The sequence below is a fragment of the Thalassophryne amazonica genome, chromosome 22 (genome assembly GCF_902500255.1).
Source record: "Thalassophryne amazonica chromosome 22, fThaAma1.1, whole genome shotgun sequence".
Classification (NCBI taxonomy): Eukaryota; Metazoa; Chordata; class Actinopteri; order Batrachoidiformes; family Batrachoididae; genus Thalassophryne; species Thalassophryne amazonica.
Genome location: NC_047124.1, coordinates 3914812 through 3942702, shown reverse-complemented (window position 1 = coordinate 3942702; position 27891 = coordinate 3914812). Strand labels below are relative to the sequence as shown.

Sequence of the window (27891 nt, the reverse complement as noted above, 5' to 3'; positions counted from 1 at the left end):
ATGAACAAAATAAAACATACCTCAGAACTTCATCAAGTGTATTGAAAATGTAGACTGGCATGTCGATGATCCTCGACTTCGCCCCTGTGTTTATTAGGGATGGGTATCAATAAGATTTTATCGATAGATACCATTATCGATTCTGCTTATCGATCCGATGCCTTATCAATTCCCTTATTGATACCTCTTGTGAATTTTTGTGTACTAAAAGTAGGCTTTACAGGTTTTCTATGGCAGTAGGTCAAAGAGCTTTTTCTTATCGTACACCCGCTCTGTGGAACGGTCTTCCTGCGACCATAAGACAGTCGGAGTCTGTGGACATTTTTAAGTCAAGCCTTAAAGCCTATTTTTATTTTCTTTCTTATGAATAGTTTTTATGTTTTGTCTGTTTTATTCTTTTACTTCTGTTTTTAATGATGTATTTGAATTGTTTAATTTTTATTTATTTATTTTAATTTCATTTCATTTATTTTCATTTATTTATTTTAATTTTTTTGTCGCTTTAAAAGCTGATTAAATTGAAAGTGAATTGAAATTGAACAACATTTTAATGAGTCTTAAAGTAAATAAATATGAAGTTGGTCACTGGATCCTTAAACTTTGGACATAATAAACTCTACATGGTGGATCCTTGATCTCTGGACATAAATAGAAAAAAACAAATCTGTAGTTTTTGTCAAAAGCATTTCCTTTCTGACATTATTGGTATAAATGTCTTTAATTCATAAAGAATATAGCACATCTTTTGGGAGAAAATACGTTTGTAAGAGGTCATTTTATTTAAAGCGGTGATTCGTTTTGAAGTCATTAATTCCGAGCGGACTCCGTGCAGCATTTGGAGCAGTGTGAACAGAACGGAGGACGATTCTCGTTTCTTGACTGCAACAAGACAAGAGTCCCAGTTAGTGACTTTAATCCACACAAAAGTGACTCACAGTATTTTAATGGCTTTGAGAGGAGTTAAGAAGCGGACTTGCCATTTCTGAAGAGCAGCGAACCAAAGAACCAATGGACTGAAGCATTGCTTCAATGGCTCACGCTTAAAAGTGGAATTACACTGCAGAAGCGGTTGATTACAGACCCACTGCAGACCAAACCCTGAATATCCGTAAAACTTTATTTGCACGTCCGTATGACTCTGAAACTCAGAAAAATCTGTATAATTTACAGACAATCCGTATAGATTGACATGTACGCAGAGTGGACATGGACAACAGTCGCTCTGCCGCCAGCTCGGCGGGGCCAAATTACAGAAAGTCTATTTTATGCAAATGCAACACAGTGACTGCCAATCAGAAAAAACAGACAGTGTGACATCACCCAGTCAGTTACTAGAACCAAATAATCCAAGATGGCAGAATACGCTGTATTTTTGTATAAATCTAAAATGTTTCTTGCATATTTTTCAAAAAAATTAGAAATAAACACTTCTGAATCTAAAAATGTTATTTTTGTTATTTTAAAATGGCTGCTGATGGAAATATGTTATTTTAGTCCCAGCGGTCGTCTCTGATTGGCTCATTTTCTCAGCTCTTTGTAAAAATAAAAAACAAAACAAAATAAGCGTAACCACAAGTAAAATAAAAAATGACTTCCAGGGGAAACAGCAGCAGGTTTGTCTGATTTGATCAGTTTGATGGTCGATCTGATTTTTCAGGGTTTTGACTCCTCAGAATTTTCCGTTAATCTCAGTTCCATCTCGTTTTCAATTTAACAGCCGAGCAACAGACAGAAACTATCTGAAGGAAAGTGTTCAACACAGTTATTCAGTTTTTCTTCTCTGCTGTCAGAGCTGCCGGTGTTTTATGGAACAAAATCAATCTGTAATAAATCAACAATTTTATCCTTCAATCTCTGACAGTGTTCTGTAAAATATGACATTTGTTAATCAATCATCCACACAGCGTTTCAGGCGCCACCTACCCGATAGGTAAAAATGACTGTTGACCTCCCCCGTCTTCCTCCTTCCACTTCCATCTCCACGATCCCACTGGTCACGGGTTCAAGTGGGAGGTCGAACGGTGGCGTTTGCTTCGCTGGGCCAATCTCACACACCACGCTGTGGACCGACACACAACAAAAATCTGGATCAGAAATATAAATATAAATATCTAAAAGCTCTAAAATGCAAACTGACATGAACACAAACTTTTGTGTGATTTCTCTTTATTTTATTTCTTTATTTTTGTCATCTTACAAAATCTCAACATTATAAGAAATTACATTTTGTCCAGTAAAACTCGTTAAATGTTTTTCTGGTGAGTTTTAAAAATATTCTGAAAACAAAATTATTTGTGTTGACTCAATGAAGCAGTAACACTGATTTATTTTAATAAAAAAAAGAAAACGTGATGATATTAACGGTGGCCAGAGCGTGTGTGTGTGTCGGGTCACCTGGTGGACACGGAGTAGCGGTCCTGCTGGTGCCTGCAGGTCACGCCGGCCACCGTGATGGTCTTCACGTCTTCCTTCTTTATTCCCATGTTGGAGCCTTTGATGGTCACGGAGATGCGGCCGTTCAGAGGACCAAAGCGAGGGATGATCTGCAGCGGCAGAGACCGAGGAGACGGTTTCTAAAGCATCTCTCACAAAACAAAACCTTTGCAAAAAGCTTCACGAAAACTGGCTCATGTTAAAAAATAAATAAAATAAATCCTGCAAACAAACCACTATAAAAAATACACACACAAAAAAAATCTATATTTCCACTAAAATGAACAAATATGCTTCTTAAACTGACATGTATGTCAGCTTAAAAAAAAAAGAAGTTTTGTGACAAACCATGTCAGCAGCGACAACAAAGATTCAAACACTGTGATGAGTGGGCGGGGCACCGGGGCGTGTCAGACTCACGTCGGTAATGACAGGGTCGGGGCACTGTTCCGGCTCCGGAGACATACAGAGCTCCCGGTAAAGGCAGGAGTGTGTGGCGGTGCACCAAACACACTGGTACTGAGCGTGGGCATGTTTGCACAGACTGCAGTCGTCTCGTCCCATGGAGCAGTTATACAGAACGACTGGGAGAGACGGATGACAAGACGAAGGAAGAAACAGAGACGTTAACACGAATTAGGAAAGTCCATCAGGAGCACGGGAGTGCGGACCCTGATGTCAGCATTCCACAAGGGCGTCTGCGCAAAAATGTATCTGTATCGGTTACATTTTTGGTAATAAAACCAACTGGCCACTTAAATTTTCCATACGCAGCCAGGCAGAGGTCAACCGAAGGATTACACAGGGGTCAAAATTAACAGATGCTCGATCATATTGAAAATTATACCAAGTTATTTGTCTGAACATAAAGATTTGAAAAAGCTATAGTTTGGACTGTCTGTGACAGAATGTTATGGAGTTATGAGGTAAAAACAGCAAAAATGGTGACAAAGGTCAATTTCAGTTTGTACAGGGGTCAAAGTTAAAGTTGCTCCAATTTTGGTAAAAAATTATGCAAATTATTGGTTAAGAGCATTTTTAAAAGGAATAGTTTGCACCATGTGTCATGCTTAGTTATCATGTTACAGGGTAACATATGTCACATGTCAGAGAATCCAATGGATGTCGACCTTGTTTGACCTTTACCTTGGAGACCAAACATTCAACAGTCAAAACCATTCCATCTATTAAACCTATTAACTTAACCAATAATTTGCACCACCTTTTACTAAAATTGGAGCAACTTTAACCTTTGACCCCTGTACAAACTGAAACTGACCTTTGTCACCATTTTTACCTCATAACTCCAGAACATTCAGTCACAGATAGTCCAAACTATACCTTTATGGACTATTTATGATCAAACAAATAATGTGTTACACTTTTCAATGTGACTGGAGCATTCTTAAATTATGACCCCTCCCTGGCTGCCTATTGAAAATTAAAGTGGCCAATCTTTTTTTTTTTCCCCAAGAGTTAATGTCTAAATTTGGTGTTTGATTCACCATTTGAGAGATTCCTCTGTAAATATTCTGTGATCTGCTGCACTACTGCGGGTAATGTCGAGGTTTCAGCACGTCAGCCGCGAGTTTGGGACGACAGAACAAATGGCTCATGTGTCAATCAACTCACCTGTCAGGGTGCTGTCAATGCTCCTGTCCGTGCCTCGCTCGGTGATGTGGAACGAAACATTCACCTCCTGCTGCTTGTCGTACGAAAACTGCAAGCAAACACACACACACACCTCATTAAGTTTGTATTAAAGCCGGAAGGGAAAAAAACAACAAAACATTCTTCCTTATTTGGAGCTCAACACTCAATTACCTCAAGTGTGAAAGTCAACACACACACACACACCAAGAGGGTTTTCTCAGTGTAAAAAAAGAGTCAGCAAACAGACAGAATGAGAAAAGATGCTGCAACAACACACACACACACACACACACACGTGTGAGACACTCAGAGTCAAATGTTAATAAAGTGATCCACATGTTGAGAAACGGCGGCGGCAGCAGATAACGATGTTGCCGCGGTAACTTTACGGCGTTAATTAAATGGCAGATAACTGAACTTAATCAAGAGATGGAAGAGCGCGTTCACATTCTGCACACCGCTGGATTAAAAGAAGAAATCCTGCCTCCCTGGTTTAAAGAGTTGATTTTTTAATGTTGTTGATATTTAAACGTCTCATACATCGTTTCTGATGATTTGGAAGAAAAACAGCAGAAGAAGAATTTCTCTGTGGTCCTCTGAAAGGAACAAACAGCAGCTGGAAGCCGGTTGTTGGAGGTCGTCAAAGTTCAGCTGGTTGATTTTTTTTTTTTTTTTTACACAAACATTAAATGTGTCCTCTTCTTACCGACCTCGTAACCTCTGAATCTGAACTTTGACCCCGGCTCCTGTGTGACATCTTCTGTGTGCTTCATCAGCTCAGTGCTGATGGAAAACTTGTGACCCTGGACACACAGAGGGACCAATCAGTTTGCAGAAACAAAACCCCGCCCACAGGTTAATCAGGTGGGACTCATCTGACCAGGTAGATGTCCAGGTTCCTGCCCTGAAAGCTGATTGGGATCCTGTACCCCACTGGGATCAACCGCGGCTCCAGGAACTCAAACTGAGGACAACTGTGCAGCTTTGAAGACAAAATTATTTTTTTTCCTCCCAAAACAAAATTTAGCAGAGAATTTAGACATTTTCTACATCTTAAAATGTATTCATTATAAAAGTATCACCTGTTTCAAGAGCCCATCCGATTTGGTGGCTGATACTGATATCAGGGAGTAAAAATTATATACCAGTGCCCAAAAATGGCAATGATTCCAAACATGTTATCAAATTCTCATGACAAATTAAACTGTTGCTTGACACAGTTTAAAGATGAACTAACTATAAATGTAACCAACAGCCAGCCAACACACGTCTCAGATTGGCAGTCACTGTGTTGCATTTGCAAACAATAGATCTCTCACCTTTTTTTGGCCCCATCCAGCTGGCGGCATGGCGCCCAATTGTCTCTTGTCAAAGTAAAACACCCACTCTGAAACCATGCCATCAGAATGCCCTCTGCTGGACAAGCTATGTAATGACACCATTTCCAACAGCCAAATTGGTGGTGGTGGTGTTTTTTTTGTTGTTTTTTTTGCATTGTTTATTTGGTAAAATTTAAGTTTTTGGCAAAAATAACGCACATACCGACAGGTTCGTGAGAGGCTCATATCAACCGATATTATTGGCCAACCGATATACTGTCTGGGCTCTACTTGCTTCTCAAAATATTATAATTTGAAATATGCAAGATGAACTGAAAATTAAACCAGGATGAGCTTTTTAATGGTAAACTGTGACTTTTATAAAAGTACAACTTTTTCCACAAAGTTTCATCATGTAAACATCTCTATGGGTCAGTTACAGTTCATAAAAAAAAACTACTAAAAACACGACCATCTACCTGCTGAGGTTTGACTACGTGAGCGACATCTGCGTCCTCATCGCTGCACCTGTGATCCCGAGGGTTCCACTGACAGCCCCACTCGCTCGTCACACACGCGATACATCTGGAGAAACAAATAAATATATAACAATCGCACAAACGCACTTGTGTCTAGCAAGCACGTGTTCGACTTTTCTTACGGCGTGTTCTGGTTGTTTCTGCCTGTCGCCTCACAGTTATAGAAGTGATAGACTTTCGATGTCACCTCGACGTCGTCATTCACAACGACCTTTACCGGGACGGACACGTAATCTGAACACACAAAAGCGGGAACACATCTGGAAAATGTTTTTATATTTTATATATAACAATTCCTAGAGTTTAGCTTTACATGCAACCGGGAGCTGCAATACCTGTGTCAACCACAGGGGCAGTATAACAACTGAGACAGCACAAAGGACATGAATTTACTTTGCTCATTTTGTTGGGTCTGAACCAAGCAGCTTGTGGAGATTTATTGAAAAAAAAAATCCACAAGAGCACGAAGATTAAAAAAAAAAAGATTCGGGTTTCTTTTGGAACACCTGAGGTCTACTCACCCTGATGATCAGGAGTGGGTGGGAGTTCGACTGGATCGGGTAGCGAACAGATGACCCGCATCCCGTCCATCATGGCGCCGTTATGGACGGATCCGAAGACGCACTGCAGCCTGTCAGATGGGCCTAGTCTGGGCAGCGCCGATACGCTTATCTCCACCTGGAGGCCGAACATCCAGAAAGACCGAGACAATGAGAGATGAAGAAGAGGATGCGGCAGGAGCGATAGATTACAAAGTGCAGGAGTGCGGAAAGAAAGAAATCAAAAATAAATGTGTTCAGTGCCGAAAGAGGTCCTGAAACTCGTGGATGTTGGTGCTTGCCCCCGGATTCTGTAGCATGAAGCAGTTAGGAGTCTACAACTCCCCCTGAACGGAATGCCAGTCCATCACAGGCTACTTCCCCAGCTGAGGTCGGTAACCCTATCCAGCTGAGTGGACTGAGACACTAACCATGAAAGGTCTGGTCCCATGAAACAGGCAGGAACTGAACCCAGGTCTAGAGATTTGCACCCAGCGTGTATCCCACTGAGGTGCCTGGTCTACCCGGGTAGGAAATGCTTCAACATGACTAGGAAAAACCTGAAGGTTCGCAGTCACATCTAGAAAGACTCTTGATCAGTGTCCGTTCCCGGTCCACCTTAGATCAAATTAATCCACCAGAACTGGATCAGCCTTTTAAGAGAATCTGAAGACGTCAGCAGTTTTTGAACATGTATATTTTCTTTAAAGCTGATCTCAAACAAAGACATATCCTCCTGACTACCAGGAGACACACACACACACACACACACACACACACACACACACACACACACACACACACACACACACACACACAGAGGAAAATAAGTATTTGAACACCATGCGGTTTTGCAAGTTCTCCCACTTAGAAATCATGGAGGGGTCTGAAATTTTCATCTTAGGTGCATGTCCACTGTGAGAGACATAATCTAAAATAAATAAATAAATAAATAAATAAAAATCCAAAATCACAATGTATGATTTTTTAATAATTTATTTGTATGTTACTGCTGCAAATAAGTATTTGAACACCTGTGAAAAGCAGTGTTAATATTTGTTACAGTAGCCTTTGTTTGCAATTACAGAGGTCAAACGTTTCCTGTAGTTTTTCACCAGGTTTTCAAACACTGCAGCAGGGGTTTTGGTCCACTCCTCCATACAGATCTTCTCCAAATCTTTCATGTTCTGAGTTTCAGCTCCCTCCAAAGATTTTCTATTGAGTTCAGGTCTGGAGACTGGCCAGGCCACTCCAGGATCTTGAAATGCTTCTTACGGAGCCCCTCCTTAGTTGCCCTGACTGTGTGTTTGGGGTCATTGTCATGCTGGAAGGCCCAGCCATGACCCATCTTCAATGCTCTTACTGAGGGAAGGAGGTTGTTTGCCAAAATCTCACAATACATGACCCCACCCATCCTCCCTTCAATACGGTGCAGTCGTCCTGTCCCCTTTGCAGAAGAGCACCCCCAGAGTATGATGTTTCCACCCCCATGCTTCACGGTTGGGATGGTTTTCTTGGGGTTGTTCTCATCCTCTAAACATGGTAAGTGGAGTTGATTCCAAAAAGCTCTATTCTGGTCTCATCTGACCACATGACCTTCTCCCATGCCTCCTCTGGATCATCCAGATGGTCACTGGTGAACTTCAAATGGGCCTGGACATGTGCTGGCTTGAGCAGGGGGACCTTGCTGCCCTGCAGGATTTTAAACCATGACAGCATCATGTGTTACTAATGTAATCTTTGTGACTGTGGTCCCAGCTCTCTTCAGGTCATTGACCAGGTCCTCCTGTGTAGTTCTGAGCTTTCTCAGAATCATCCTTACCCCACAAAGTGAGATCTTGCATGGAATCCCAGACCGAGGGAGATTGACAGTCATCTTGTGTTTCTTCCACTTTCTAATAAATAATCATAACAGTTGTTGTCTTCTACCAAGCTGCTTGCCTGTTGTCCTGTAGTCCATCCCAGCCTTGTGCAGGTCTACAGTTTTGTCCCTGGTGTCCTTAGGCAGCTCTTTGGTCTTGGCTATGGTGGACAGGTTGGAGTGTGATTGATTGATTGTGTGAACAGGTGTCTTTTATACAGGTAACAAGTTCAAACAGGTGCAATCAATACAGGTAAAGAGTGCAGAATAAGAGGGCTTCTTAAAGACAAATTAACAGGTCTGTGAGAGACAGAATTCTTGCTGGTTGGTAGGTGTTTAAATACTTATTTGCAGCAGTAACATGCAAATAAATTATAAAAATAAAAAATAAAAAAATCATACATTGTGATTTCCTGACTTTTTTTTTTAAGATTATGTCTCTCACAGTGGACATGCACCTAAGATGAAAATTTCAGACCCCTCTATGATTTCTAAGTGGGAGAACTTGCAAAATCACAGGGTGTTCAAATACTTATTTTCCTCACTGTATGTGTGTGTGTGTGTGTGTGTGTGTGTGTGTCCTGGTAGTCAGGAGGATATAGTCTGCTGTTTGTTTTAGGATCTGAGTTTTGGCCAAAATATGCACTCTGAAAAAGAAAAAAATCTTGGCTAAGTCAACACGATACCCAGCAGAGTTTTGATCCTGAAGCCGCCATTGAGCTTCTAGCTCCGCCCATGTGAGCAGGCCGCTAATAAAACGTTGACGGTGCAGAGAATCAGTCAAACCCAAATCCAATAAAATCTCTTTTTTCTCTGTTATTCAGAGCTTTTCTAAGAGAAGAAATGCATGATGGGTCAAAAGGTTGTCCGACAGTGCCTTGAAGGATGACGCGTCTTTCTGGCAAATAAGTGCTTTGATCAGTTCCTCATTAATTCCGAGCTGAGAAGCAGCTCTCTTCTGTTTGCACATTCAAACCAGCTGCTGTAGCATTTTGAACTTCATGCTGCTACAATAAATAAAATCCTCTTGGTCATCAATATTCATAAACAGATCCTTCTGTTGACTAAAACCTGTTCATTTTGTAAAATTCCACCAATACGAGACTCACGAAGTTACGCTGAAGATCACGAGAGGGAGACGGGCGGCGAATAAATCTGCAGTGAGGCTCAAAATAAATCAAAGAAAGAAAGAAGAAGCAGTGTGTTCAAACTGAAGCTACAGTCATACTGTATCTGCTGCCGTTTGTCACTTGATGGGCGTTCCTGGGGGTGTGGCCAGGTCATGGTTACTTGGCGTTAATATTCATGATGTTGAAATAGATTCTAAAGGGCGGGGAAACCCAAAATCGTCACTATGAGTTTTATCTCCGTACTCAAGTGTTTAACAGAACCAAAGTTCGCTCGAGTCTTTTCAGTCCGATGTCTTTCAAACTGATGTTCCTGTATAGCTAGTTAGCATGCTAACATCTCCGCAAGATGTCTTATTAATCACTTCGGCTGCGTCAAGATTTATATAGAAACACAGCTGTGTCACAGCGCATTTCACCTTTTTGGATTATTTTGTTCGTGTGAGCGCCCAATGTACGTCATGCTGCCTTCACTCTTATTGGCAGCCACTGGGTTGCGTTGCACAACATTTGCATATAATACACTATTCACCTATTTTGGCCCCGCCTAGCTGGTGGCAAAGTGAGCACTTGTGAGTTGTCACTGTAACACTAACTGAAAATGACAGCTCGTCGCTTTGCCTCTGTCTCTTGTAGCTTACCCACCCAGAGCTGTATCCTGAGGATCCACGAACCAACACAAACCCATTTGGGGCGTGTCCAAGTCCCTGAGTGCAAAGGTCAGCACAGCGGGAAAAGGGTTTGGTTTATCCCATTCATTATTGATGGGTGTTTTGGAGGCAAATCATAAAAAAATGGAAACAAAGAAACAAACCCCTGTTTAAATATGTTCACTGACCACAGAATGCGCAGCCTTTCGTTTGGACCTCACACACAACTTTAACAGGCGTACCGATGCAAACACTGCTTTTGTGGATGTTCCCATTGGTCAATTCAGTGTCTGCTGTCAATCAAGCCGTTGTTAAGTAGGTGGATGTGTATTTTTTGACCCTGTGTCAAGTTAATAAAATCCAAAATAAATTAAGACTCATGAACCAAACTGTTGTTTTAGTTTATGAAATGTCTGTTGGACGGGGCATGTATGTAAACTTATGGACACTCTTTGCTCAGGAGGTGACTGGTCGTTTCACGTGCAACTGACAGTGATTTGTGGTTTTTGTCAGAAGCAGCACTTCACCTTCGATCAAACTTCCTGCTTTCTAAAGAAATCAGCAAAAAAAAAAAAAGTCCACAGAATGTGTCACGGCACTTTATTTATTTATTGCCTCAGTAAGTCCTAAACACGGGAACCCTGCGGGTCTGCACAGCAGAGTTCAGGGTGGAGTTTGAAAGGCTGCTGAGGGCGCAGACGGGGAGCCGCTGGCTACCACGCTCACGGCTTTGAATTAAGCAGAGCTCAACAAAAATAAAATAAAATAAAATAAAAACCCCTTTCCGATGGTTCACCCGGTACCTGCTGGGTCTTCTTACAGCTGATATGCGGCGGGCTGAAGGCCTGTATCTCGGGACACGTCTGATTGGGCGACCACAGCCAGGCGTTCTCCTCCGCCGACCTATCACAGTCCTGCTTCCTGGTGCACCTGTGAGCCAACCAACACAAAACTCTTTAATCCAACAATCTTGATGTCGGCACGGTCACTCAAGATCACCGCCCTGCTTCCTGGATAGCAACCACCTAGGAAGATAACCAGCCCACCCAAACACACTCCTGATCGTTTTCACAGAGTGCATTATGGGTAATTCTTTTTCTTATGTTCTCAACATGATTACAGTCGTCTCCTCACTGCAGAACACAAACGCATCATTTGGAGCCGTTTTTAATCAGTCTGCACTTAAAACTGGAATAAAATGGGGTTCAGTTTGTTTCTCAAAGGCACTTCTGCATAAGGTCAGTAGTAGTTGGGGATCAAACCAATAACCCCTCAGTCAATGAACATGTTTTAGAACCTGAGCTTCAGTCCACAGCTCAGGAGGAGACTCACCGTCCCTCCAGGACGCACCAGCCGCAGTACGGATCCCTCATGGAGACGCAGGAGCCACAGTCGGCCTTCAGGTGGCACGCCTGAACCGGAACCTTTGTGATCTGCACCAACGACACATCATCGCACGTCAGAGTCAATTCAGCTGCACTGAAACTGGAAACTCACAGTTCCTACTCAACATCTGAGGGAAAACCGACAATCTAACCCGGCAACACCAAATTTTATTAGAATATTGAAAAAACAAACAAGACACACTGTTTATGGTATGTTGCAAAAACTGCACCTCATAAAACAAGAAAACCCTGACCTCTGACATTTGTGTGTAGTCAGTGCACATAGAGAACAGCTGATTGAACTCCAAAAATGTCATTTTTAACACACTCCTCTGATCTCGATGACCTCCTCGCTGAACATGACTCGCTCGTTAAACCGCACACAGCAGTTTAACGAGATTCTCTTTGTGTGCCTCTTTACTTCGACCAACATGTTCAGAGAAAGTTTTGGATCGATGCCATCGCCGAGTCCCCGAAGCAGCTCCAGGAATAATTGTCCTCGCCGACACGGAGAGGCCGAGACAATAAATTTTAATTAGCAGATGCGACAAGATGAAGTGTCGTCACTTGACTTAATCAAAGTGAAACGTTGTCCTGAAGTGTGTTCAAATTAATTCATTTCTAAATCAATAACGACAATTTCGGCGGGGTAGGAGAGAACGAGGGTGACCTCAGGAGGAAAGGACAGAGGAAAGGAAGCACGGAGAAGAGGACAGGAAGAAGAAGCGAAGAGATCAATGAAAGACAGCAGATGCATTTGTCAGTGTTTGTGGTTCTTGCTGATAACTGATCAAATACGATCGAGGGAATAAATGAAAGAAGCTTTAATGAGCCGAAACATGAAAGATATAGACACAGACTTTAGGTTTGAAATAAATTTTTTTTTTAAATAATGCAAAGCTGAAATACCCTCGGCCGTATGAGCAATATCTTCTTTATATTTGTTGTTTAATTGGTATCCCAGTACAAAGTGTGTGTGTACACACACACACACACACACACACCACATATTACAACAAAAATCTGCCCTATACTCGTAAACCAGCGCTCATGAGATACAAGAAAAAATAGGGCTGATAAATCAAAGGGTGATTCAAATCTTAAAACGGCGATATAAAATCGTGAGCTCCCATTTCTCAGCCCCACCAATGACATGCCCCCATTTTGTGTTACCCTGGTGACAACTGCAGGATCCTGATACAGGATCCAGAACATTTTATTCAACCAAGATGTCTGATCAAGGTGAGAGAGTTTTATCCTCCTCACCAGGGAAAATTCTACAACTTGAGTCTCACACTGAAGTTAGTGAGACACCAAGAAGTTAGTGAAGAGGACACACGACTCTATAGAGAGACATAAAAACAAGAACACCACCAGGAAAACAGAACGCGATGTGAACGTGCTCATTGAATGGCTGAGTGGAACCAAGAAGGAGAAGAGAGGGCTCCTTGTTCTTTCTTTGACAATAATTATATGGTTCTTGTTCTTTATTTTTGTTGTAATATATGATAAATATCTTATTGCATGTCTGTTTATGTATCACACCCTGTATCATGCCCCTTGTATCTGTATCTAACTTCCCCTCATACAAGAGCGGAAGTTAGCTTTGAGTTATCATGCACGCTAAAGTCCGCAAAATGTCTTGTAAATCACTCCAGAGGTGTTATTTGGTTTCCAAAAACAGGGTTTTCAGTTTTATTTTTCACTAGCATTTACATAATATATGACAGAGGTCATATTTACACACAAATGAAAGAGTTTGTAGCTAGCTACCAGCCACTGATGTCACGGTGCCAGTCTACTCTGATTGGCTGTCACCCCCCCACTCCTCAAAAAAAAAAAAAAAAAAAAAAAGAAACCGAAAGAAACAGAATGTGACTTTTTAAGCTCTTAAAATAGGTCCAGGTTAGCCAACTTTGAACTTGTCCAAGGTCCACGGTGTCCCAGGAATGTTCCCTGTGAATTTAAAGACTGGCAGTAAGAGGACTGGACTTATGTTGAGCACAGACAGACAGACGGACGGATGGACGGATGGACGCAAAGTCTTTGCAATATCTGATGGCCATATTTGATGGCCTTGTGTAAATATAATAAAATGTAATTTAAAAATGAACAAATAAGAATAAATGTACAACAAACAAACAAACGAATGTATTTTAATATAAGAACATTCATAAAATATTTGTTGAAAAAAAAAATAAAACCTTTACAACATTTTGTTCCCCTTTAGATTTGTAGTTATTTGACTTTATGCCATATTTGGGCACTTTTTGTGAAACCTGACCTTTTTCTCGGTGGTGACGTACAGGTACTGCAGGCGGGAATCGAACATCAGGTTTTTGTTGACCTTGGTGCCGTCGTTGGGGATTCGTCCGTAGACCTCGGGGTGTGCAGACAGATGCACTTTCAGCACCTAAAGCAACAAAAAACCCCAAACAAAAACAAATCTGATTCTGGAGCAGTTTTACTTGCATGTTCAGTTACGCAGCATCGGCGTTACCTCTCCGGAGGCCATGCCCAGGAACGCCACCGTGTGCCCCAGTTCAACAGCCACAGCCACCGCCGTCATAGGACCTTTATGGATCAAGGCATGCATTGCTGCTAAGGCGAATTCGGCCTTACTGGCCAACGGGGAGGGCAGGAACTCTGCACCACACTTGTATCTAACCGCCCTGTTTTTCTGACCAAGAAGAAAAAGAGAAGATTTAGTTTGATCATCGTTATGGACGATGAACCCGTTTGGTTTCCTGCTCCTCCTCACCTGACTGTTGCTGCTGCACAGTTTCTCAGACTTGGAGGAGTACGGCGAGTACACGGCCACCTTGTTGTTGATGTTGCCGCCGTCGCTGTAGCAGGCTCCTATGATCTCCACCAGCCGCTGGTTAATGGCGCACAGAGGGTACACACCTGCAAACAGGAGCACAGCGCCACCTGCAGCTGCCCGCAGCTTCCTTTACTCAATTTCACAAACGTACAAGCGACAAACGGGAGCCAACGTTCACGCTGCCAAAACAAGAAAAAGTAAACGTAGAGGGAGAAAAAAAATAAAAATCACGTTGCAAATTTGCAGAATTCAGTGAAGCTTTGATTTCGATTAAGAGGCGCAGATTGTCCAATGAGCACGCAGAAACCACAATTAGTGTTTAAAAAAAAAACAAAAACAAAAAAACAACAACCCAAGTGGGTGTTGGTTCAATATCTGCATAAAAAATTAAGATGTTTGATTATTATTTTTTATACACTCAAATATGAGTGAAGCTTTTTTTTCCCAACTTCTCAGAGTGAATTTCGTGCAGGATTTTGTTGTTAAATCTCACACACCTGATCAATCACAGACAAACTCTGGTGCAGTGCTGCTCCACAGTTTAATAAGATGTTTCTGGAATCCAGGAACTAAGCCGTAACTAACGGATGAACAGGGTGGAGCGTGCAGATACGTACACATGGCCGATGTGGGCGGATCCTCGTCAGAAGTGAAGGTGACAAACAGCATCTGGTCAGAAGCTGGATCTTCTGACAAGGTGACACATGGGTAGATTTCGCTCATGATCTTGGCCAAAACATCACCGGGTGGCACTACATAAGCAGCCTGGAAAACAGAGGTCAAAGGTCATACATTGAAAAAGTATCGCACAGTTATATTTAATCCAAATTATGAAGTTTTTCTCAGGTCAAGACAAGGTTTTAAAAAAATGGTTACACGCTGAGACAAAGTATAAAGTTTTGCTGTGTGTTTCTGCCGTCATTACCTGAACTTTGTTGTACTTGTTGGCGTGGCTGCAGTTGAGCTGCAGCTCGGTGTAGGAGTAATAGTTATGATCGTTCTCGCACATCCTGGAGATGAAGGTGTAGTTTTTGTTGTCCTGCAAACCCAGTGTCCGAGAGAACAGGAAGTAGACATAGCCGCCGTCTTTGAAAGTGAAGCGGAAGTCGTGGAGATAACGCAGGACGAAGGGGTTGGCCTGGACCGCCGAGGCCTCGATGATGCTGTCGAAAACCACCCAGTCGCCGTAGTCCTGCAGGATGCGTGTGGAGATCAGCTTGGTGCTGTCGTAGCTGCCGTAACCTTTACCAACCTGGCAACACAGACGCCAAAGAAGCTGCAATGCAATGTCTGCTGGTTTCATAGCGCAAGGATTCTTAAATTAATCAAAGTGAGGGAAGCCACAAGACACTTTTATCTGCTCACCAGGAACACAGTGAAATTCTTATTGTCCTTGAAGAAATAGGACATGACGCCCACCACGGACACGCCCTCCTCGGCACTCGCCACGTACGACTTCTCTCCTTTGGTGTCGCTGAAGTACAGCTGGTCCTCCACACTGCTCAGGTTCCTCAGCGAGCAGATTCCTCTGAAGATGCTGCCACAAACCACCAGGGTGTCCTTGGCGCCGTGGACCAAGAGGAGCTTGTTATGGTTGTCCGTGTCCACTGGTTTCTCGCAGGTTCCGGTGATGGGTGGCGTGCACTGCCGATTATCCAGTTTGGGTCCCGTCTTGGCGCGGGACTCTACACGGAGATCGGAGTCCAGCTGGTACAGGGCGTTGACGGCGCCAACGTACAGCCGACCCGTACGAGAGTCCGCCACCACGTTGTTGATCAGTGTGTCCGAGGTGAACTCCAAGGAGAGGTCGAGGTACGTGGCTGCCAGCGTGAGCAGAGCAGACCACCATGCCCGCCGCCACGCCATCGTGTCTGACAGGAAAGAAGAACAAGAGGACGCGTCCAATTAAATTATTTGTAACATAAATAATGTAAAACAAGCAGAAATGACAAAAACATCAAATCAGGTTGAACGGTGCAAAATCCACCACACCACAGAACCTGGATGGCAACCACCCAGTCAGACAGCCACAGTAACCATCGAGCTGCTGCAGCCAGGTGATATGTGGGCGTGTCCTCAGTCTTCTGTAGCCGCTGGTGTCCTTGACAGCGAGGCGCCTGCATGCTGGATCACGCACAGAGAAACGCGCCACATAACGCACCGAGCCTCCTCACCTGAGTAACCACTCGTTTGACACAAAGATCCGCTTCATTAATTCAACCACGCTGACGGAACAGATCCTGATCCGAGGAATATTTTATTGTTCTGTGATGTCTTACTTTATTAAATGCCACGCCCTCTCACCTCAAGTCCCCCCCCTTGCTGTCGAAGCTGTGGCAAAGAAGAAAGAAAGTAGTAACAGTAGTAGTAGTAGTCGTAACTGTAGTAGTACTAAGTCCTATATAGGCCCTGAGGCCTGTTGGTGCTTATCTGCAGATTCCATAGCATCAAGCGGATGAGAGTCGACCACTCCCCTTGGAGGGACGCCGGTCCAACACAGACAACTTTTCCAGCTGAGGCCAAGATGCTCCCAGATCGTAATCAAGAGCAAAATTCAACACGATAAAACAGATTATTCATTTTGTGGACATAAAGAATGCCCCCCCACGAAAAATCCCCCCCACAAACAAACTGGGCCGGACTAGAAGAGTAGTTTTTAATTTCAATTTTTTAAATTCTGTATGAAAATGGATTCATAACCGGAGAAGAATAAAAAAAAACCTGTTGGTTTTCTGAACAAAGCAGAACTTTGCAGGTTGACATGTTCCTTCCAAGCTGAGTGATGACCACAGCACAAACGCCAACGAAAACCTATAACGAGGCGTCGCTCCTTAATCCCGCTGCATCGCGCACCGAGGAGCAAGAGGGAGGGAGAAGGATGAGCAGGTGGAGGTGAGGGGCCTGAAAGTGAGAGATCCCGAGCCAGATTAGATTATCTGAGAGTCTGCGTGTGGAAAAACAGAGTGCAGCAATTAGCTGTGTGACACGGCGAGTTTCTGTGCCCATTAGTGTGGACAGGAGCGTTTAATTACCGCTGGGGCCTGCAGCCGCAGCAACACCCAGAGCCCGTCTAATGAGTCCATGACGCTACCCTCCCCGAGTTAGTTCAACACTCACTATAAAGTTAAACACACAAAGGAGTCGATGCAAAAACGGGCCTGGGTGGGATCGAAGTAGGTGTTAGAAAAGTGAAAAACAACCAGGTCCTATTTCTGACGCAAGTCCAGTAACCTAGAATAAAACCCATGACTGCTTCATTTGCTCCATATCGTTTTTGGAAAACTGAATTTGGGAAGTTAATCTATACAAGTCAATGGGACAACTGTTCCAGAAAATAACACTAAGCAACGGAGTTCTTTAAGTCATTGGTGCACTAGTGGAACATCAACGAGAAATATGGTCTTCAAGGGCAATTCTGTTTCTAATAACCTCCCCTGTCCAGACTATACCCGGAGTTAAACTGAACAAATCAGTTTTATACTCCAGGTGTATTCCAGGCTCGTCTCGTGGACTATATTCCACACTGCAGAGCAGGGCGCTCTGTGGGATGGGAGTGGAGCTACCAACATGTAGACCTGGGTTTGATTCCCAGTCACTCACTCTATACATGTCCTCTGACAAGACTCTTCATCTGCACCATCCCAGTCCACCCAGGTGTAGATGGGTACAGATCCTGGCTGGAAAAGCAACCTGTGATGGAGTCGTAGACTCTCATGTGCAGTATCTGACCATAAGCACTGACCCGGTGGGCATCAGGCTTCTGCTGGACTTATTATTCCATAACTCTGTAGGTAGATTCTGGTTGGCCTGCAGGGTTGTCAATAAGGATGCAGCTCCACAGAGTTGTGGCTGAGGATCCTGACCTCACCAGACGTCAAAGGTTCACAGTGTTGCATCAATGAAGGAAATGATGGAAACTACAACCGGGATATCAGACTGGCGTAGTCGTTGGCGCGTCCTGTACCGACTGCAGGTGATGCTGCACCAGAGGTGGACCATATTGTAAATTTCACCAGGTACCAACTAAAGGTTTGTGAACACCCTGGTGACAAAAAAAAAAAAAAAAAAAAAAAAACGACACTGTGATTCTGTTGGATTACAAACCCGACGTACTGCCTGCCAGAACGCAGCATGTTTGAGTACCTGTTTAAAGTTTGGCACGGGCTGAAGGACAACCTGAAAAACATCAAGTCTGTGTGGGCATGGTACCATGTAAAACCTTCCCTGTTCCTGCCCGTGAGATCATGTTAGCATCCACAAGGTTGTTAAAATACAAATGGTGTAATGGAAAAGTCAGAACAACTGCCTGTGACTCATTAAAACCCTGATTGAAGGAGCACTGGCCCGTCTACTTCAAACCTTCTCATGAAACTAAATCCAGGAATGTCTGTAGGAGCTCTGGTCAGGAGAATAAGACCTGACTGATTGTATCTCTCTCTGTGTCGTTACAGTCTCACACGTGGGAACGAGTTCCAACAGAACTGGTTTTCTGACACATGAGCTCCCTGGGGCGAACCCGATCTGAACCTTGACCCACATCCATCACTGATGCACCTAATGAGGGAACATCTCCTGCATGGACCTTGTTCCCAGATGGAATCTACAACGCGGTAATCTGAACTTGTTCTAGAGGATGGCTGTGGTGACTTTTCCTTCACTTTGTCCATTTTGTGAGATGGTGAACCTGGCAACAGACCGGCACACATTTCCAGACCTGTCCCGACCTTTTCACAGAGTCAAATATAGTTTGTTATGCTGCTCAGGGTTCGAGTCAGCGCTCCACAGGTCAGTTTTAGGATGTATCCAACACTAGAAACACGAAGTGATGATAAATCTCCAAATCTGGAGCTGCAACTTTATTCAAACAAAAATAATTAACACTGATCAGACTGTCAAACGGAACAACTGGGATAAACGGAAAAGCTGTTTGATAGAACACATTGTAACTGATTTAAATAATTTTCTCAGTGTCGTTAACACGGCACTTCTCACCTTCACATCGAGAAAGCGGGACTTTGTATTCAACTTCCTTTCTTTAGGAATCTTCACGATACTTCTCCGGCAGAAAAAGATGCTTAATGTTAAAGCTTGCATCAATCTTAAAAATGTTTTTATTTTTCCATTTCCAGGGAGAACAAAGGTTCACTTTTCAAGGCTGAAAGTTTCACTAAGAAGGGGAGGGGGCAGGGGTGGGATCCTCATTTACATTCCTTGCTGTGTTCAGGCATCATCAGACATTCCCTACATCACACCAGAGGAGCGATGAACCTGACCGTCCAAACCTGGGAGGGACAGGAGTGTTGTGATCAGAGGAACCTAGGGGGGAAATCGAGTTCTCATTGGTGGTAATGATGAAGCCTGAAGCAGAGCTCATCCGGAACACTGGATATGATTCCCAAAGCAACGTGAGGGAGCTCCGGATCTGCAGAGCAAAACGTTAAATAATGGCCGTCAACAAAAACGAGTTCCAGAGGGAAAAGCTCAGGATCTGCCAGAAGGCCGGAAGCACATCATCAGAGATATTTTAACCATCGTAAGGTCGGGCCACTTGAACAACACCACTCCCACGCTCTTGGCAGCAACTAACGCACGGATGCTTCTGGAGCCCTTCAAAGTAAAATTCAAACCGTGTCATCATACAAAGGAAAATAAACCCTAAAAATTGCTGAAGCACATAAAAGACTCTGCGACTGTTAAGAGTTTGTGAACGTTACCCAGAGGATTAGTCCCAAAATTATGTAAATGTAGAGTACCATTTGTTAACGTATTGCCGGGACTCTCAAGACGAGCAGTGTTGGACAGAGTCACAGGGACAGCGAAAAGACAACCATGATACCAAGGCTGGAACATCAAGACGAGCAACACATCTATTTACAAAAAATAGATAAATAAATAAAAATCAATGGAAACATCCTGAAGTTCTGACAATAAATAAAACGACAGCAGCTCCACAATGCTGATGGCCTAGTTTATTTATTTTGTTTTTTGACAAAGCTGAGGTTGTACCATTACCGTAAAGGTGCCTTGACACTTGCACGCATTTTGGCTCCGCACTCTCGCCCACTTCATTGTGACGATCCCACCCTCTGTGTTTCCAGCTGGATGCTGCACTTTGTAAAATAATTATTTCATAGCGGATTAATCATTTTCTCTCAGAATTTTGCTGATGAAAACACCTCTAATGCTTCCAGAATCACAGAAGACCGTTTCACCTAGAGTTTCTCCTCTCCTCTCTCTCTCTCTCTCTCGCACTGCATGAGGTGGCAAATGTATTTGGAAGCGCCTAATAGGTGACTATTTGTAATATGTATATTGCAATGACTTGGTAAAACAGTTGCATGTTCATTCCTTCTTATGAGCAGCTGAAAAGTATGTTTATGATAGATTTAACATCTCGTTATAATCGATCAGCTGAGCTGCGCTGTGATGCGGTGCGCTAATGCAATCACTCATGCAGTGTTTTTTTTTAAATTGTTTGCACAATGTTCACGTGAAGTTCATGTAATTAATAAGTGACAGAGACTTTGAACATTGTACGAAGCCGTGCACAGTTTACAGTGGTTTGCAACAAGTTTACTCTCCTGCATGGCAGAATGCGTGCAAGTGCGTGGGTCAAAGTCGTGCAAGTGTCAAGGCAGCTTAAGAACTGTAGGCAGGTGTTAAGTGTTTTGCCGAGTCCCGCAGTCTGATAAACTGATCGCTACACTTCAAAGGACTTTGCAATTTGTTGTCTCTTAGATAAAGGACAGGAGTAATTTATTCAAAGCAAAGCCGCTGGAGGCTCAATGCACGTTGAGTTTTCTGACTATGGAGCAACCTTTCCGTGATGTCACCTCCCTCGTTCTATTGGTTGTGGTGATATCCTGGAAATTTAGTTTCACGTTCACATGTTTCTGGGTAATCTTTCACACAGACAACCAGACGAGTGATTGCAGTACCCTACACTACCACTGGGGTAAACAGGTGACAACTACATTTCTTTATTGATCAACTCACTGACTGACTAACTTACTTTTTCCCCAATATGACATCCAGTAAAAAGAAGAAAAAGATTTTGTATTTGCTGTTTTTGAAGGTTGACATACTGAAACCACACTTTTGGAAACATTTTCTACAATCGTCACGCGCCGACAAATGTCCACACTAAACCAAAACAACATAATTCTCCCAAAAACAAGAAGAAAAGTAAACAAAGGAGGAGTCGCGCTCCCTGTGACGGAATACCAATCACAAAACCATCTGTAAATTTACTTTCCACACGCGCTGAAACCCAAAGCTGCCTGAAGAAGTCAATTTTCTTAAGTCAATCCGATTCCACATTGAGGCGTCCAAAGTTTGGTGCCAAACTAAACACGAGTAACGAGGGATGAAGTGAAAAGAACAACATTCCATTTCATGGTGGTAAATGTGCAGATTAATTCTGTGTTATGCAAATGCGATTTAGTGGCTGTGTCTCCTGCATTGAAGGGAGCGATTAACAACCACTTTCTATTCTCACGCGGCCTACCATTAACAGACGACGACGTACTCTGAGGAGCCGGACATCAATCCTCGCACACCCACAGACCTACCTCATGTTTTTAATTATCTTGTGCATCTACAAGTAACCAAATTTTTTCCATCTTGCAACTTGAAAAAACCAACACCCTGATCTGCAGTTCGACCCGTCAGGCTTTTTCTGCCAAAACACTTAAAGGATGATCATAAAGAACAAGAGCTGTTCCTACTGACGCATTCCTGTCACAAGGAACTAACTATCAAAACATCCAGATCGCTCACAGCAACAAAGAGGTTACCCACGGTCAATGACAAACCGTAGACCGTGGCGCACTGTCACAGTGTTCAAAAAGCTCTGAATGCTGCTTTAATCTAAAAGGATTCGACCCTGTGGCGGAAAGACCTTCTTTAACCATCCATCATTCGCTGGTCCTCACGGGCCGGCTCACATCACCTCAGACGACCTTCTCCCCAACCACATCCTCCAACTCCTCCTACTGAATCCAAAGACATTTCCAGAACAGGCGGCATAAATAATCCCATTATCATGTTCAGGGACTACTACGGGTCTTCCCCAGCTGGACCTGCCAGAAAACCGACAAGAGGGGGGGGACACTTGAAACATCTCAACTGGCTTAAGATGTAAAAGATTAACCACTCATCATGGCGGAGGGATTTGTCTGCCCATGAGCCTTAGTCATTGCCATCATCCAGTAGGGTCTCCGAAAGCAACTCCAAGCCCCGTTTGGGATGCATCTGATACCGGGGTCAGTTCCTGGAGCCAGGTCTCAGAGGACATTTGGTAGTGTCGAAGGGCCCGGCCTATACCAGTGGCCAGTAGAACAGCTGCTAAGGACAGGTATAGGGGTCTGGTGCAACCTGACACCGGTGGTGCTGACGCCAGGTGCAGAAATAATCTTTTTTAGACACGATGAAACGGGTAAACATGAGTAAATATGTACACACAGTTATATAAACAGTACAGGTACTTAATTCTACATATTTTCTGGATGTTAATCAGAGCTGAAGAAAAATCTAACATTAAGTTTTATATTTTGTCAAAGTGTTTGAACTGTGTGTCTTCTGGGAGGCCGGCACTGACATCTGTACACCGGTGAGGGGCGCAACCCAAAGCAGGGGGTACCGTTTACAGTCCTGTGGGTCCATCTCTGTGCTAACAATATAGCTAAAAGAGTTTTGGTCCAGTTTGGTGCAAACTTGGTGGAATGATGTCAAGGTCACAGGCCGATGTCAAAATCTGAGACCAATGTAAATTATGAGGAACTGGTTAAAGATCCATCTACAGTTACTATTAAACACTAATATGAATTCATATATCGTCTGTCTATTGGTCACATGATCTTGACGTCAGTTGATCTTGAAAGGTCAAACTCAAAGTCAACTTTTAAACTCAACCAGTTTGGAGCAAAAATGGAATAAACACAGCAGAAGGCTTGACGATGACATGTTCGTCAACAATAAATTGGCTCATTTCATTACATCTCAAGGCCACACAGGAGCAGATATAAAAGAATTAATTTGTAGGACTGGGAGTCAAACATTTAAGACTCTCCGAGTGCTCCTTGTTGAGATAATCTTCAGTTGAATCCGTTCATTACCCAACATGGACCGTCGCTCCCAAACATTTACATTTATAGCCTCACATCCTGAACGGTAATTAAACTTTCCGATCTAATCATTTCTAGAAAACCAGGAGGTATGTAGAGAATTGGATTATAAATCACCTTGTAATTGGACTCATTAGTTACAGCATTATATGAGGAAAGTAAAAGACAACAAGTCACAATTTTGCACGTCTTTGGGTGAAGACAATTAGATATTTTGGTGTCTGCCCCAAATCATCCTCTAAAGGGTTTTGATTCCTTTTACACATATATATATATATATATATATATATATATATATAAATAAAAGGTGAGGTGAGACGTACTGAATGAAGTCATCCTAATTAAATGGTTTGAGTGGAACTGACGAGGAGGAGCACTGAGGCTAATGACGAGATGCGGCTGAAAGACTTCAGGCTGCACGTGAGGTCGTGCACCATTTAATTAGTCAAATAACCTGGACAGTCGTCAAGGTGACACAAACCCAATTAGACAAAAGTGGCAGTGAAGAAGGTGAGTATGAAGATTAGCCATCAAGCGTCTCACAAACGACATCCGAACGTGAACAGAAGCAAATTCATTAACATCATCTTGCTTTTTTTCCGCGACTTTGGGCTACTGTGCAGGAGTGGCGCAAAGTTGTTCCTTAGTCATATTTCGATTATTTTTGTGTACTTCAAGCAAATTACCCCTTACACCAGTTAAAAGAACACATCTGTGGAGAGTCCCAGTCATCCAGGTCATGGGATCCAAGCAGGTTGAGTCAGGTCAAATGGACTTGTTTCGTTCCTTGAGGATTTCTCACTTCCATCCAGAAAAGCTTCATCTCTCCCGATTTAACCTACTTGGATTAAAAAAATATATATATATTTTCAAGGCTGCAGGGCAGCTGAGACATCAGCCCGTCAGCCTTGTTCCCAGTCCAAAAAGTACACAGCACCCATCCCGAAGTGGTGGGGTAGAAACCACAACACCTTCACATACGGCGCCAAATACCAGATACCAAACCAGAAACAGTGATCCTTACAAAGTCAACTTTAGGCCACTGGACCAGTGCTGTAGCGTGAAGTGGATGAGAGTCTACAACTCCCCCTGGATGTGATTCAAGTCCACTGCAGGTTACTCCCCAGCTCAAGCCAATATCAGTTTATCACCTGTATATATATTGTTCAGCCCAGCTCCTCTCCCACAGCCGATCAACTCCTACAAACCAAATAGAAACAAAAATAATCTCAGAAGAAAATTAGTTTTTGGTCCTTGAGGTCAGGCCGGCAGAGCGAGTACGAACGTGAAGAACTGGTCTCATAACGGTATGTTTCACTTCTACCACGAAGACCACCGAGGTAAACTGAAGCTGTGAGGACTGGAGCTGTTCAGCACGACCCCCGGGAAGTCCATCAGAGTGGACCTGGAGCCGTCACAGATCAATACGACCCCACAGCTGAGGACCGAGCGTCACCCGGGGTGTCTGATGCTGCATTTCAGCTGGAGACGGAGGCGAGCGCCTGCTGGACTGTCAGAACGTCTGAACAGAAGTTCCAACAGATTTACAGCTTGTCTTCACAGGGAAAATTAAACCGCCGTCCCGTCAGCAGGAGGGCCAAACAAAATTAAACAAGAATGAGAGAATTGGACGGAAAAAACTCATCTTTGAAGAGTACAAAAAAAAAATAAATAAATAAATAAAAAATAAAAACTGGGCAGGTGAGCAGGATTTCAGTCTGCAGGATTATAACAGCTGAGGTGAGACCGGATCAGATCCGACACACATCTGTGGCTCCGTGTGTGTCGTTTTATCTGCTGACAAAACATGTTTCCATGCATGTGTGGTGGACTGAGGATGACCTCCAGCACGTTTCGCCTCCCTTTTAAGAATATATGTCATAATACGCAGACGTGCTCAAGTCCTGAGCTGACGTGTTCGTCTTGATGGTGGTGGACATTCCCAGCTAAGCCGTTAAGTTATTAACCAACCTAAAGTAATATAAACAATTTCATCAAGTCCAGTCTGAATTAGTGACATGACAGTGAGAAAGGAGAATTATTGTTTTTTTGTTTTTTTTTGGTTAATAATAACATAAAAATAGAGGTTGAGGATCTTGAAACCACTTTGTTGCTTTGGAGCTGCGAGCTGCTCTGAGAGACGAACCCGTCGCTGATCGGGTCCTGCTGCCGTAGCGGACCCTGTGGTGGTCTTCTTGCGCTGCGGCGAGTTCCCGGTTAGTTGAACCTCAGTTCAGTAGAATTAAATCTCAGCTAATATAAATATAATAATATAAATCTGCATGAACAGAAAGCAAAGCAGGATGACGGCGCCAGTCAAGAAGGCCGACCGTGTTTCTGTAGTGACGTGGGAGAGATGGAGTCGGATTGCTCCGTGCAGCCAGAAGACACAGAGTTAAATTGTAAAGCATCGAGTTTAAAGCATCAAAGTGTTTGATCCATTTAGCAAGAATGAGAGAATCCTGATATTTAAAGGCAGATATTCACACAGAGTGGACGAAAACACAGAAGAAAAATTATTAATTTCTGTTGATTAATTTAGATCACTGGCAATGCAAAGATGCTGCTTTCGGTACTGGATAAATCTCAATTAATGAAACAGGAACAAACATTGGTTAGAAATGTGTTTACGTTTCAGAATGCAAATTGGTACACTTTATTACCAACATGCTAACATCAGAGCTATCAGTACCTTTGACTGCTGAGGTCCCAAAGCATTTATTCGAGTGGCGTGATGATTAGAGTTGGGTTGTGGTTGTGAGACACGCTGGTGCCACTAACCCACGAGTCAGTCGTCAGTGTCACAGCAAATAAGATGAACAACTTCATTTAAATTTCAATGTAATTTCAATTTATTTAGTTTATATAGCACCAAACCACAACAAAGTTGCCTCAAGGCGCTTATACAAGTAAGGTCTAACCTTAGCAATCCTAGAGCAAGCACACAGGCGACAATGGTAAGGAAAAAACTCACTCTGATGATTTGAGGAAGAAAACCACAAGTAGACCAGACTCAAACGGGTGACCATCTGCTTGGGTCATAAGCACATAAATCACCCTTAACTTACAAAAATATCATTTGGGTCAAATGTTTGGTCCTTTAGTAGTAGACTGTGCTACTTGGTCCCCTTGGAATAAGACCAGGTACCACCTTTTTAAGTAGACCCTGGTCAAATATGATTTTACCACCACACAACTCAAACTGAGTAAACTGATGATGCTACAATTAAACAACAACTTGTTTTTCCTGTGTAATATCTCAGACGTGCCCTGCCACATGCTGGATGGATTCTAGAAAATTACATCCTGCTAAACACTCAACATGTGCGCTCATCAGTTCACTCCGCCCACCTGTACCTTCACAACAGCATCAACTAGCAAGATAAGCTAGCAACCACGGGGAGAAACAAGAAACCAAACATACTGGAAAACACGGGACAAAATATACTACACAATGGGAAAATTAAAAGCAGAAATAAAGAATGGATAGAATGTTGACTGGGGATGGTATTGGAAAAAACTGTTAAACATTTAGAAACCGCTGCAACACCGGCGTTTTAGAATAACGCTCTGGAGTTTGTAATAAAAGGGAGACATCACATCCTAAACAGGGCATCCTTATGTCACCAAACACTTCAAAAGGTTCAAGTTAATTTCCCTCCTCTAGAGTTGGATCATAAGAACAGACAAGTGAACGAACAGAGTGCATGTGCATGATCACGGACAGGGCTTGTCCAAAATCTGATAGTGAGGAGTGGTTATGGACCAGACACAGGTGCGGATCCAGCAAAGGATCATACTGTGGACTCTGCAGTTATTACACAGTCCTAGTAATTATCAAAGAGCTGCTGTGAAGGACGATAATGTGAGAAAAGACGCAAATTATGGAGCACTTCACGGCTGCAGGTACCACTTTTCTGTAAGATGAGTGTGAGCCGGGAAGAGACGCGATATCTGACCGCACAGACTGTGATTTTTAACCAAGCACCGCTAATCTGTGGTTACAATATGAAGTGATGAATTATTTCACTGACTGCACGGAGACAGACAGACAGACAGACACACACATACACACACACACACACACACACACACAGCACAAGAGAAAGAGTGAGAGAGAGACAGACCGAGACAGAGAGAGAGAGACAGAGAGTGAGAGACACAGACCGGGACAGACAGAGAGAGAGAGAGAGAGAGAGCGAGGGACACAGACAAGGACAGAGGCAGAGAGCGAGGGACACAGATCAGGACAGAGGCAGAGAGCGAGGGACACAGATCAGGACAGAGGCAGAGAGCGAGGGACACAGACCAGGACAGAGGCAGAGAGCGAGGGACACAGATCAGGACAGAGAGAGTGAGGGACACAGACCAGGACAGAGACAGAGAGAGCGAGAGAGACAGACCGAGACAGAGAGAGCGAGGGACAGAAACCAGGA

At 43.3% G+C, this 27891-nt stretch overlaps 2 protein-coding genes across 4 annotated transcripts in view; both read right to left on the bottom strand.

Moving 5' to 3' along the window:
- mdm2 (MDM2 proto-oncogene) overlaps positions 1-17476 on the bottom strand; it is a 387699-nt gene extending 370223 nt beyond the window's left edge. The window contains exons 1-2 of the mRNA XM_034163253.1: positions 17465-17476; positions 3138-3147 (exon numbers count right to left, since the gene is read on the bottom strand). The gene's annotated coding sequence lies outside the window, so the exon portion shown is untranslated. The remainder of the gene's footprint in view (positions 1-3137; positions 3148-17464) is intronic.
- LOC117503934 (plexin-B2-like) overlaps positions 1-27891 on the bottom strand; it is a 119721-nt gene that overhangs the window by 18321 nt on the left and 73509 nt on the right. For all 3 annotated transcript variants that reach the window (XM_034163236.1, XM_034163237.1, XM_034163238.1), the window contains exons 4-20: positions 15696-16201; positions 15256-15582; positions 14948-15095; positions 14268-14413; positions 14007-14186; positions 13791-13919; positions 11454-11554; positions 10925-11051; positions 6466-6622; positions 6067-6178; positions 5885-5990; positions 4967-5068; positions 4797-4889; positions 4066-4153; positions 2854-3017; positions 2395-2543; positions 1924-2059 (exon numbers count right to left, since the gene is read on the bottom strand). In XM_034163236.1, coding sequence (XP_034019127.1) covers positions 1924-2059; positions 2395-2543; positions 2854-3017; positions 4066-4153; positions 4797-4889; positions 4967-5068; positions 5885-5990; positions 6067-6178; positions 6466-6622; positions 10925-11051; positions 11454-11554; positions 13791-13919; positions 14007-14186; positions 14268-14413; positions 14948-15095; positions 15256-15582; positions 15696-16196 — 2766 coding nt within the window. In that variant the 5' untranslated portion in view covers positions 16197-16201. The remainder of the gene's footprint in view (positions 1-1923; positions 2060-2394; positions 2544-2853; positions 3018-4065; positions 4154-4796; positions 4890-4966; positions 5069-5884; positions 5991-6066; positions 6179-6465; positions 6623-10924; positions 11052-11453; positions 11555-13790; positions 13920-14006; positions 14187-14267; positions 14414-14947; positions 15096-15255; positions 15583-15695; positions 16202-27891) is intronic.